At 41.3% G+C, this 12,747-nt stretch overlaps 1 protein-coding gene across 2 annotated transcripts in view; it reads right to left on the bottom strand.

Moving 5' to 3' along the window:
* Positions 1-7,717: 7,717 nt before the first annotated feature.
* The window catches only part of DNAH5 (dynein axonemal heavy chain 5), a 246,615-nt gene continuing 241,585 nt past the window's right edge, over positions 7,718-12,747 (bottom strand). For both annotated transcript variants that reach the window (XM_089776436.1, XM_089776437.1), the window contains one exon: positions 7,718-11,217. In XM_089776436.1, coding sequence (XP_089632562.1) covers positions 11,066-11,217 — 152 coding nt within the window. In that variant the 3' untranslated portion in view covers positions 7,718-11,065. The remainder of the gene's footprint in view (positions 11,218-12,747) is intronic.

Here is a 12,747-nt window from a genome sequence, read left to right as displayed (position 1 = left end):
CTACTTCAGTGAGTGTTATAGATTGAGCTCCCCTGCACTCTGTGGTGTTAAGTGAGCTGCCTTCACAGCATGCTGCCTTTGTGCTGGCTGGGTGGCTTATGTCCTAGACTCAGACTACTTGTTCAGACCAATTTTAATCTAAAGTATTCAGTATTAAACAAGAAACTTGATTCTAACTATTACATCTCTAGAGCGTGATTGTGTCTGCATGGGAATTTTGGAATTTACAACACGTTTAAAACTTACCTGTCTAAAGCAACAGCAATTACATTTCATTATTTAATAAGTGGGGCTACTTCTACACTACAAGTTTTGCTAGAAGAAGGAATGCAAACAAAGCATGGATTAGCATTATCTCGCGCTTCATTTGCATACTCTCTTCCGATCCATTTTTGTGCTAGAGATTTTTGCACAAAAACAAGCAGTGTGGACATTTCCTTTTTGCGCAAAAACCCCTAGCGCAAAAACGGATCAAAAGAGAGTATGCAAATGAAGCACAAAATAATGCTAATCCATGCTTCATTTGCATTGCCTCTTCCAGTAAAACTCATAGTGTAGACGTAGCCTCGGAGTATCTGTCTTCATAAAGATGAATTCTTTAAAACTGAAGAGTTAATAAATATTCATTCTAAATACAACAAAACATGCAAAACTTGATTTAACTAATTTATCTACTGTAAAGGGCTACAGTTACCTAAATTATTTGTTTCTTTGCTAACTTGATTGTTTATATTTTGCTAAAAATGCTTTATTTAAATGAAAGCTCAGACAGAGCAACTAAATGATAACTACTTGTATGTTGCTTGAATGTAAAGCACAAGATTTTTAACTTAAGCCTTTTTTTAAGTCACCAAAGCTCCAATTCAGGAAAGCACTGAAATTAAGGACTTCCTTAACTGCTTTGCTTAATCAGAACCTAAGCCATTGTATACACCCTACATTTTCAAATGTAAGTTATCAGCCTGATTCCCATTTCATATTGCTGGTAATGCACTATTTTGAGTAATCAGAATATGGTAATGTTTGGGGTTTTATTTTAGCTCTAGGACAAATCCTGATGTTCAGGTTTTAGTCAAAATATTTAAAGTAATTAATATGCTTTGAAACACAGTTTCTCCTTGTTTCAAAAATGTTATACAATATTTCAAATCTAATAAGATTTAATCTGCTAAAATGTTTTCAGTAAGTGAACTAAAAATGCAGTTATCTTGTTAATTCATCTGCTCACGAACACTGAAAGAAAAGTAGGATGCATTATCAAACTGAAATAGTTAATTAGGTATCACATGCCCAATGACATTGCACTTAATTCCCTTTAACAAAAAGTGGGGAATGGTTGTGGCCACTCAACAGTGTAGTTAAGTGTTTACCCTTGTCTTTAGGACACACTCAGCAAGGGAGGGCTACAGTTACCTAAATTATTTGTTTTAAGCATGAGTACTGAGCCATGTTTGGAAAGCACATTGTGACTGGGACAATTCAAGCTATTCCAGTGTTTCAATTACTAGGCCAATCTGCCAGTGGCTACAACTTTAAAAACAAGTAGTCCTGTTGCACCTTAGAGACTCACAAAAATATATAGAATCATGAGCTATTGTGGGTAAAACCCATTTTGTACATTTGTATCCACGTACCCTCACTTCCCAACTCCAGCATAGGGAACATGTTAGCAATGTGGTTGAGGGAAGTGCTGTGGTGACCCCTGGCCAGAGTTGTTCAGCTTAGCCCTGAGGCCACTTTGAGTTGTACCCCAGGATGAGCAAGTGGAAAGGTAGAATAAATCACACTGTTCTTAGGCTCCATGATAGCAGTGTGCCAGACCACAGAATTGGAACAAATAATCATGTCAAACCAATCTGATAGTTTTCTTTGATAGGATAACGAGTCTTGTGGGTAAGGGAGAAGTGGTGAATGTAGTATACCTAGCCTTTAGCAAGGATACAAAACCTTCAGGTACAGAGCTACTCAGAATAAGATTCAAAGCCTCTTTAGGTGATTGACTGCTGCTATTATTTCCCCTTTGTCAGCAAAAAAGAGGCGGTTACTTACCTGTAACTGGAGGGGCTTTGAGATGTGTGGTTTCTCTCTGTATTTCACTGATGGCTTATGCACAGGGGCCATGTTTAGACTGCATACTTTTCAGAAGAAGCTTTTCTAGAAGAGATCTTCCAAAAAAACTTCTTCCGAAAGAGAGTGTCCACACTGCCAAAGCACATCGTAAAAGCGTCCACACTGCAAAAGCACATTTTCAAAAGACAGCGTCCACACTGAATGGACGCTCTCTCGCATGTAAGCTGTGATTACTATGGACGGAGTGGCCATCATGGCACCTGTGCTTTTTCCTCTTTCCTCGTCTTTCAAAAGAATTCCCTCTTCCCCATCCACACATGACTTTTTCCGAAAGAGCTCTGTCAGAAAACAGCTTCTTCCTTGTAGAAAGAGATTTACCAATGTCAGAAAAACCCCTCCATTCTTTCAATTTTTTTTCTCGAAAGAACACAATTGCAGTGTGGATATAAGTGAAGGTTTTTTTTGGAAAAACAGCCATTTTTCTGAAAAAACTCTGTAGTGTAAACATACACAGAGACATGTGCCTGGAAATGGAGAATTTGCAAGTAGTACCCATAGGTTTGTACATGTGCCCTAGTTTAACTCATGCTTTCATCCAAAACAATAAAGGGCAGTTCCTTCTCTCCTGAGAATCAGGCAGGTCCATAGCAGAAAGGAAGGATGGCTGGGAGTGGGATAAAAATAGAGACCACACGTCTCAAAGAACCTCCAATTACATGTACGTAATCTAATCTCTTCTTCCAGCGATTGTCATATTCCACATATGGTGATTAACAAGCAGTATCTAACTCAGAGGAAGCTCCGAGGATGAGGACAGAATAGTAGTGTGGAGGACTACCATGCCAAAAGAGGTATCAGCCACTGTCATGTACAAAAGCATAGTGCACAGTAAAGATGTGTACAGAACTGCACATGGCCTCTCTATATATGTCAGTGAGTGGCACATGGGAGGCAGAGATCAAAACCTGATGATCTGTGAAGTGAGTCTACATGCCTGCAGGAGGAGGTAGGCCCAAGAGATGGCAGTAGAATGTAATACACCCCAAAATCCATTTAGAGCTTCCCTGGGTGGATATAACCTGTCTCTGAATTTTCTCTGCTATTGTAATAAATAGGCTAGGGGAACCTCCTGACTGGTTTTGTTCTCTGCAGGTAGATGGTCAGAGATTGCTAAAGGTCAAGGGAATGGAAACAATGTTCCTCTGCAGATGTATGTGGTTTCAGATGTGAAAGTGGGAAACCACCTTTCGTAAAAATTTACCTTGGAAAGAACCTAGGGGGAAGCAGACTGCATGGGGTGTGTTTGTGTGTGTCCTAGGACATTTGCATGATCACATTTCAAAGTTTACATAGGTATTAATGACTTAAGGTAAGAAAGAAAAATTCTTTTAACAGATTTTTTTTTAGTATTGTAGATATCTAAAACTCTGATCTTAATGATGTTACTAATTAATACATGGTAAATTGTAATGCATTAAGGCCAGATTTTTGCTATCTGTTATAGTTGTGACTCTTATGAGTCAGAAGTAGCAAGTAGTAGGTGTGATGCTAGTTGTTTTGTAGGCTGAAACCTTATTTGCTAGCTCTTTGAAACATATATCTGTCTACAAACCCTGAAGTTATGTTAATTTGCTCTGGGGCTTCTACTCTTTGAGTTGGTCACACACACAAAGGCTACGTCTACACTGGCATGATTTTCCGGAAATGCTTTTAACGGAAAAGTTTTGCCATTAAAAGCATTTTCGGAAAAGCACGTCTAGATTGGCAGGATGCTTTTCCGCAAAAGCAGTTTTTTCAGAAAAGCATCCGTGGCCAATCTAGACGCGGTTTTCCACAAAAAAGCCCCGATCGCCATTTTCGCGATTGGGGCTTTTTTGCGGAAAATACTACTGTGCTGTCTACACTGGCCCTTTTGTGCAAAAGTCTTTTGGAAAAAGACCTTTGCCCGAATGGGAGCAGCATAGTATTTCCAGAAAAGCACTGATGATCTTATATGAGATTGTCAGTGCTTTTCCAGAAATTCAAGTGACCAGTGTAGACAGCTGGCAAGTTTTTCCGCAAAAGCAGATGATTTTGCGGAAAAACTTGCCAGTCTAGACACAGCCAAAGTGAAACTTTCAAACCAGGAAAACTTTTATCTGTTTTTACAGTTCTGTTTCACTTGTATTTACAAAGTGTGGATCCTAAACATTCCCCAGATAAACTGTATAAGCCTGAGTGAATGCCTTTTACTCTTCTTTCCAATGTCAGTAGATATTGTATTAATATTTGCAAGGAGAGCATGACTATTTCTGGTTGACTCATAGCTTTGTTTAGCGTCTTAAAGCTAAGCTATGTGTGTATAATATGCATTTTGGTGTGTTTACTAGCTTGAGTTAGAAAGGATGATAATACATATAATCCAAGGGTAGTGTTAATTTTCCTTTTATTCGATTTCATATTAAACATCATAAATATTGCTCCTTTTTAATTATCTCATTTTCATGTATTTTCTTCCACACCTATGACTGTTTAAAATATATATTTATATCTAGATTTTTTGTTTCTACTGGTGGGTGCACACTACCTCCTGGTGGGTGCACACTACCTCCATATTAGTGTTGTACATAAGAAATTTCAACCTGCCCAAAAGAAAATTCAACCCACCCAAGGATGGAAAATGTTAAGAGGGAACACTAGTCACAACCTGGACAATTAGGGAGGAGGGTGAGAAAAGAAAATCTCAGACCTCTTATCAGGAACATAACAACACTATTCAGCCCTTGAATATGGGGTATATCATAATGTTCTGGAGGGCTCTAGAAATACTTTATTATTTGGGATTGCAACTCTGGCTGGTCATAAAGTGTGGAAGATATCAGGCAGCTTGTACTTAGGGTCCTGGATTTCTTCAAAGTCTAGATTTCTCCCAAGACTCTCCATAACAGTTCCTGAAATTGTCTAAAAAGGGGACAGGGATGCTTCAGTCACTACTTTGTCCGTAGACAGAGGAAAATTCCGTTGATTCTGGTAACTCCACTAGAACTAGTCCAGTGGTCTTCAACCTTTTTGAGCATGAGATCACTTTTTGAATTTAAGTGCAATCCAAGATCTACCTGAAATATAAATACCCTTGTCCCACCTCCTTCCTGACCTTTCTCCAAGGCTCCACTCCTGCTCACTCCATCCTCCCTCTCTTGCCCATCATAACTGACTTTCATCAGGCTGGGGCAGAGGGTTGGGGTGCAGGCTCTGATCTTGGATTAAGGGATCTGGGGTGTGAGAGGAGCTCTGAGCTGACCTTGGGGCTGGCAGCTGGGGTGTCGGAGGGAGTCCCAGGCCTCCCACCCTCTGGGAGGGTGTTTGGATGCAGGGGTGCTTGGAGATAGGGCTGGCGTTTGGGATGGAGGAGGGGGTTCTTGACTTCGGCAGGAGTTTGGGATGCGGGCTCCACCTAGGCACCGCTTACCTCACGTGGCTCCTGGTTGGTGGTGCAGTGGGGCTAAGGCAGGCTCACCCCTGCCCAGGCCCTAGACTACTCCCTAAAGCAGCCAGCAAACTCCCTCCAAAGTCCACTTGTGCTCCCTCTCTGCTCTGTGGAGACAGGATACAGGGTGGGAGAGGAGGAACCTTAATATCAGTGCCCCCTTCTTCTCCCTACCCTGCCCTGCACAGCAAGCAGGAAGCTCCCCGGGGGAGGGGCAGCTCCAAGGCAAAGGAAGATGCGTAGCAGTGGGAGGAGTGGCAACTGAAGTGCTGGTATTTGATAGCTTCTTGGCCAAACCAGTCAGGATCATCTGTTAGAGGCTCCAAGACCTACCAGTAGATCCCGATCTACTGGTTGGTGACCACTGAATCAGACAGTGATTCCGCCACACCATCAAATCACATTACCTGCTGGAAGAACTCCTTAAGAGTGGTCATGAGACATGATTTTTCTTTTCTCGCTTCTGATTCACTGGAGGAGAAGGTGGACTCCGGTTCCAGGGGCAGAGCTGTTGGAGCTAGTGCAAGGGTGTAGCACTCTGGTATAGATAGTGAAGAGTTGCATACCAGAGGCATATCCTTTGATGGAGATATGATCTCTCAGGGTATGTCTACACTACCACCCTAGTTCGAACTAGGGTGGTTAATATAGGCAACCGAAGTTGCAAATGAAGCCCGGGATTTAAATATCCCGGGCTTCATTTGCATCTTGCCGGGCGCCGCCATTTTTAAAGCCCTGGTAGTTTGGACTCTGTGCCCACGGCTACACGTGGCACGGAGTAGATAGTTCGAATTAGGCTTTCTAATTCGAACTACTGTTACTCCTCGTGGAACTACCACGAGGAACGAGGTGTAACGGTAGTTCGAATTAGAAAGCCTAATTCGAACTACCTACTCCGTGCCGCGTGCCGGCACGGAGTCTGAACTACCGGGGCTTTAAAAATGGCGGCACCCGGCAAGATGCAAATGAAGCCCGGGATATTTAAATCCCGGGCTTCATTTGCAACTTCGGTAGCCTACATTAACCACCCTAGTTCGAACTAGGGTGGTAGTGTAGACACACCCTCAGGAAGTGGAAGGGTGATTCTGGGGCCAACAAACTGGACATACCAGATCTGCCCAATGTAAGCAGCACATTGTTTTAGTACCAGTGCTCTGGTCTTTCCACAAACAGGAAGATCCCACATTTTGTGGGGTGTTGGTGCTACCAATAGATTAGTGCTCAAAACTGCCCGATTTTACTGCTTGTGGGACTTTTTCTCATGCTGTGGGACTTACTGGATATTCTTGGTTCAAATTTGTAGAAAACAAGTTTGGAGGAAGAGTTAGGCTATATCTACCCCACCACTTATGTCCATATACCTTATGTTGCACTCCTGTGAGCAACAGAAGCTACATCAATCTAAACACCAGTATGGACAGTGCTATGTCAGCAGGTGAAGTTCTCCTGCTATCAGATCTGCCACTGTTCACTGGGGAAACTATCTCCCATCAGCTTAGAGCAGCTTCACTACAGAGTTTATAGTGGTGATGCTGCATCGATGCAACTGTGTTGCTGTAAGGTCTCTAGTCTGGCTATAGTTTAGTCCAATGCTTATGAGAATGACTCCTCACCTCCTCACTAGGTCCCGCAATGTGGCATTTCTGCTGGCTCTGAATTCCAATGCAGCAGTGAGAGATGTCCTCCTTGTTGGGTCAGGCTGAAATACAGGAGGTCTTCCCAAACATGAGCCCGAGCGAGGTCTCATGGCAAGCTCCAGAAGGCAAAAAGCCCAGCTTTCTTGGGTGCATGAGGGGAAGGAATGGTAAATACTGTACCTGAACACAATGGCTGTCTCTACACTGGGCCACTTATTCCGGAAAAGCAGCCGCTTTTCCAGAATAAGCTGCGAGCTGTCTACACTGGCCGCTTGCTTTTCCAGAAAAGCAATGACGATCTATTGTAAAATTGTCAGTGTTTTTCCGGAAAAACTATGCTGCTCCCATTCGGGCAAAAGTCCTTTTCTGGAAAAACTGTTCCGGAAAAGGGCCAGTGTAAACAGCCCAGTAGTCTTTTCCGCAAAAAAGCCCCGATCGCGAAAATGATGATCGGGGCTTTTTTGCGGAAAAGCACGTCTACAGTGGTACGGATGCTTTTCCGGAAAAAGTGCTTTTCTGGAAAAGCATCCTGCCAATGTAGACGCGCTTTTTCCGGAAATACTTATAACAGAAAACTGTTCTGTTTTAAGCATTTCCGGAAAAGGGTGCCAATGTAGACGTAGCCAATGTGAGCTTCTCTCAGATGGTATAGGCAGTGTTCATAGTCATCACTGATTGACAAGGAGCACAGGGAAGAGGTGCCAAGTTTGAAGCCCGGACATCTGGATATAGCCCAGTATTTGAAAATGAGTATGATGAGTGGAGGGGTGGTAAAATAATCAAACAAACCCAAACCTAGACAGAGAAGAACAATGAAAGTTCTGATCCACACCATGCAATGGTGAAAAGGAATTGAAGCTATAGTCAGTCCACTCCTCCCTTCATTGTCTTGGACAGAAGCACAATGTAAGCTGTAAACCATCAGTGGAATGCAGCTGGGACCATCACTCAAAGAATAGGTTCTGCCACACACTTTCCCCACATCATGGCTATTTGTTTAAATCCCCTGGAAGGATTCCTGGTAAATTGATTTCAACAAAATCATGCAAGTAGCAGTTTCAAGCTGTCCTCTATTCACAGTATCTTACTGTAGCCTTTCACTCTTAGAGCATTATCTTGTTCTGGAAATAATCTTCTGCTTCCAGTGGACATCCACTCCGCATGCACTAAAGGGGAGATTTAGTTTTATTTAAAGGAGAGCACGGGGTACATAATTAAAGCTAACTGTTCAAACAGATTATAAACATGTGGCTAGTAGCCCATATTTCTGCTCAATGCACATAGCTTACCACGATTCTGCAGCCAGCTCCATGGAACGCAAAGCTGGACATAGAAATTGGTTAAAAGCTGGAAACATCTCTTCTTCCCTTTCCCTTCTCTCTCTCTTCCTCTGCAGGTTTTTTAAGTGCTGGTTAATACTATTTAGACTAATTTTCCAGTTTTTGGATAACTGAGTATTCACTCAGTTCAAAAGGAAAGGCCATAGAAGTCATATATTACTTATTTGTATGCTTCATAAACCATATTCACCTCAACAACTTCAAATCATTTTAGAATACATAGAAGATTTATTTTTCCTCTCCACTGTTGATGTTGAACACTAATTTAGCAGTCATTATAGATATGCACTGTATGGCTGTGTCTACTCTGCACCCCTTTTCCGGAAAAGGGATGCAGATTAGACCCTTCGGAATTGCAAATCCGCGAGGATTAAGTAGGAATAAGAAATCCTCCGGAAAAGGGCTTATTTTCCAGAGAATCGCGTCTAGACTGGCGCTTTTCTCCGGCTTATCCCCAAGCCGGAAAAAAGCGGCAGCCATGTAAATGCAAATGCCGCGGGGGATATTTAAATCCCCCGTGGATTTGCAATTCCGAAGTGTCTAATCTGCATCCCTTTTCCAGAAAAGGGGTGCATTGTAGACACAGCCTATATGTATATGGGGGTGCAGCAAATAAATGTACAGCAAACCCAACCATTAATTAAGAGGTAGTGGAGGACAGCAAAAGAGTAAAGCAGATCAGGACGGGAGCTAGAAGACAGATGGAAGGTGATAAAGAATGAAGAGAGGAGGGTATTGACTAGAAAGAGACAAAGTGCAAGGAGGTAGAGCTTGGAAAGAAGCAGCAAAGGTGACAGGAAAACGGAAAAACACAATATTGAAAACTTACACTCTCCTAGTGTGGTGGGGAGTGGGAGAAAGTAACACCACCAGCCATCCCAGGCATTCCAGGACAGACCAACTTCATGCTTCTTGTTTGCATCACTGTGAGTTCTTAAGTTTCATGATGCTTACAATGTTAAATAAAACAGCCAGAAGTTGCCAGGTTTGTAAGCATTTCCATTAAACTATGTTCTGGCCTGTACAAGTGTTTTAAAACAAATCAAACTTAGGGTGAGGGATTCAGAATCATACTTACATGTACTAATACTGCTGGAGTACAATATTAATCCCTTTATCTTCCTATGGTTGAGGGTGTTGCAGATACACTCTACACACACAGCCATATTAATGCACAGACAGCATTACTGAAGCATTATAAATCTCTAGCAGCCTGGTCCGTAGAGATTCCATATCATGAAATATTGCAAAAAATTAAATACATTCAGATTCTTCCAAGTGATTATTGACAAACATTTAAGATACTAGTAAATTAATAATGTAAATGTCTGAAGTGAAACAGTACGGTTGTTTTATAGAAATGAAATGTTACAACCATCCCTACCCATGAAGATACCAAATACAACCATTCTGAAATAGGTTTTTAATACTTGTTTTATAATACTGTGAAAGGTTGTCCTTAGATTATTGATGAGCAAGAGATGCAGTATTTTTTACAATTTTATGTAAGATAAAAAAATATTTCTGAAACAAAAATGGAATCAGAACTCCACAAAATGCTTCCTTGTGCTGAAATTAAAACTTGCTTTTTCCTCAAAGAATTTATGTAAGACAGATCCACTGTGCACTGTTGTCCCATACTGTTATGTATAAGAGCACATGTCACTTCTGAAGCAGTAGTCTGACACCTGTGACCTGGGTATACTAGCAGACTACCATGAGACAACCGACCAGCTTCAACAGCAAAGATCCAGTAGCTCTGTGCTGAAAAACAAAGGCACTTTATATGTGAAGTCAGAGTTCAACTGACCAGTGTTGCCTACATTTCTCTCTGCAACCAGCTCCCAATGTGAAATGTTTCTATGGTAGATAAAAAGTCAAGAAAGCCTCAGTAAGACAAGCAGGGAAAAAAGGAAGGCAGGAAGGAAGATAGAAAAGGAGCAGACATGAAAGCAAAATACTGCAAAATGAGAGCAGTAGGTAACAGTGTTGGTTCTGCATAAAGGTTTCCCTCCAAATACTCACAGCTCACATTTCTCAGAATAGAGAAGACAACTTTTTTGGTAAACAGAATTTATGAATGAATTTTGTACATTAGTGAGCCAGAATGACAGCAAACACCAATTAAGGCACATCAGTATTCACCGGACTTGTATGCTTAACTCTATCATCTGGTTGCAGATAAGCACTGCTGGAACAACAGCATAAGCCATGACCAGCTGACAATGCTAAAGGCAACGCATGGCTATGAAGTGTTTAACAAGGCATGCGTTCAAATGAAACAAGCCCTGAGAGGTGAATTGGAGTGAATATAGACACTATAAGCCAGCTAATTCCAAGAGACTTACATTTTAGTACATTTGTTAGGCCCACTAGCTAACTTTAAATAGATACAGCAGGAGTGGAATAAAGAGGGAGCACAACTACTGAAAATAAAAATCTGCGATCCATCATCAAGCTTGTTCCTCATTATTGTCCATGTTAAAATTATGTGCAGAAAAAAATCTCTTATAATCCCGGTGAGAAATACTGGGGAGAAAAATGATTTCACATTACTTGACATCACACAGAAGCGCTACACCACGCAGTATCCAATGCTCTGGAGGTTGGATGGTCCTAAGGGCCACTGCCGCAACATAATTCAGGTCTGTTCGAAGTGGTTTTTTGTAGATTGGACATGAGTACAGACGAGGATCTTTTGAAGCTGGGAAAATGAAGGGAAAAAAAACACACATGAAAAGATGCCCTGTGAAACAAGGCTGAGCAGACAGGATGTTAGAGTGCGTCTAAACTACATGATTCCATTGACGGAGCCATGTAGATTAGTCAGGAAGGCAAAGGGAAATGGAACCGTGATTTAAATAATCACTGCTTCATTTAAATCAAAATGGCCACCGCGCTGTGCCGATCAGCTGATTGTCGGCACAGTGTGGCAGTGTAGACGGGGATCTACTGACCCCAGAATCCTTCATCGGCAGATCCTTTATGCCTCGTGAAATGAGGTTTATAGGATCTGCTGACAAAGGATTCTGGGATTGGCAGATTCCCGTCTAGACTGCCGCGCTGAGCCAACAATCAGCTGATCAGCACAGCGCGGCAGCCATCGGCACAGCGCGGCAGCCATTGTGATTTAAATGAAGCCGCGATTATATAAATCGCAGCTTCATTTCCCTTTTTTGTGTAAACTAATCTACATGGCTCTGTCAGTGGAGCCATGTAATTTAGACGTACCCTTAGAGTGCAGGTCACAAACTAAGCAGAAATATCTAGTCAAACGTCAATAGCAGATAGCTCTTCTCAACAAAAGCGAAGAAAGTTTCAGTTAACAACACACTGCTCACTTTTTTGCTCCTGTTTGCAAAACATACCACATACTGCATGCAAGCCCTTATAGGTTTAGGACTTAGTATTAAACTATGGTACTCTGACAGAATAGGAAGTTTAAATGAATACCCTGCAGTAACTAGGATACTGGCAGTTCCATCCTTCCACTCAACTTTCCTGTTTTTGAATCTTTATACTGACACATTAAGATGTGAAAACTGCTTTATTAAAATCTATTCATCTATTCTGAAATACCATAAGTAAGAGATTTTTTCAGTATAATTATTTACGTGCTGTAGAAGTTTGCATACTCAACTGGTACTCTCTAATGTAAAACTGGAACAAAATATTCCAGGTTTGATTAATACACAAGTGTTTACAATTCAGTGTCTCAGCTGGTTTCTAATTTGTTTTTTAATATAATAATGATTATTTTCAGTTTTCAGGATCAGAACCTTATTTGTCTATCAAATTTGTTTTTGTAAGTAATACATTTTATGATAATAAGACTTCCATTTATTTATTCCAGACATTTGTAGAGTTCAAACTGTGCTAAACAGATTCATTCAATTTGGTGTTAAATTGTTCCCAGGCTGCGATCTTGTGTGTCAATCAGTTTGAAGCAATTTTTATGGTTAGGTTGTAAGCCCTTGCAAATAGTAATTTATACTGAAAATACTGATAGACTGCATATTATAGGCATTTAGAATGTTACCCTTGGTTAAACAAATGACATACACCAAAAGAGCATGCCACATGCTGTCAGAGAAGATAAGCTGCAAACATGGAATTCTGATAGCAAAGCACAGGAAACATAGCCTGTAAGCAGACTGTCTCTAACAGCTAAAGGATTTTATATCTTTTCAGCGGGATTTGATTTCCTCCTGCCTTCTTTATTTGCAAATATTAA

The sequence above is a fragment of the Pelodiscus sinensis genome, chromosome 2 (assembly GCF_052426305.1).
Source record: "Pelodiscus sinensis isolate ZL-2025 chromosome 2, ASM5242630v1, whole genome shotgun sequence".
NCBI lineage: Eukaryota > Metazoa > Chordata > Testudines > Trionychidae > Pelodiscus > Pelodiscus sinensis.
Note: the sequence above shows the minus strand (reverse complement) of the source record. Positions and strands in the feature narration are given on the sequence as shown.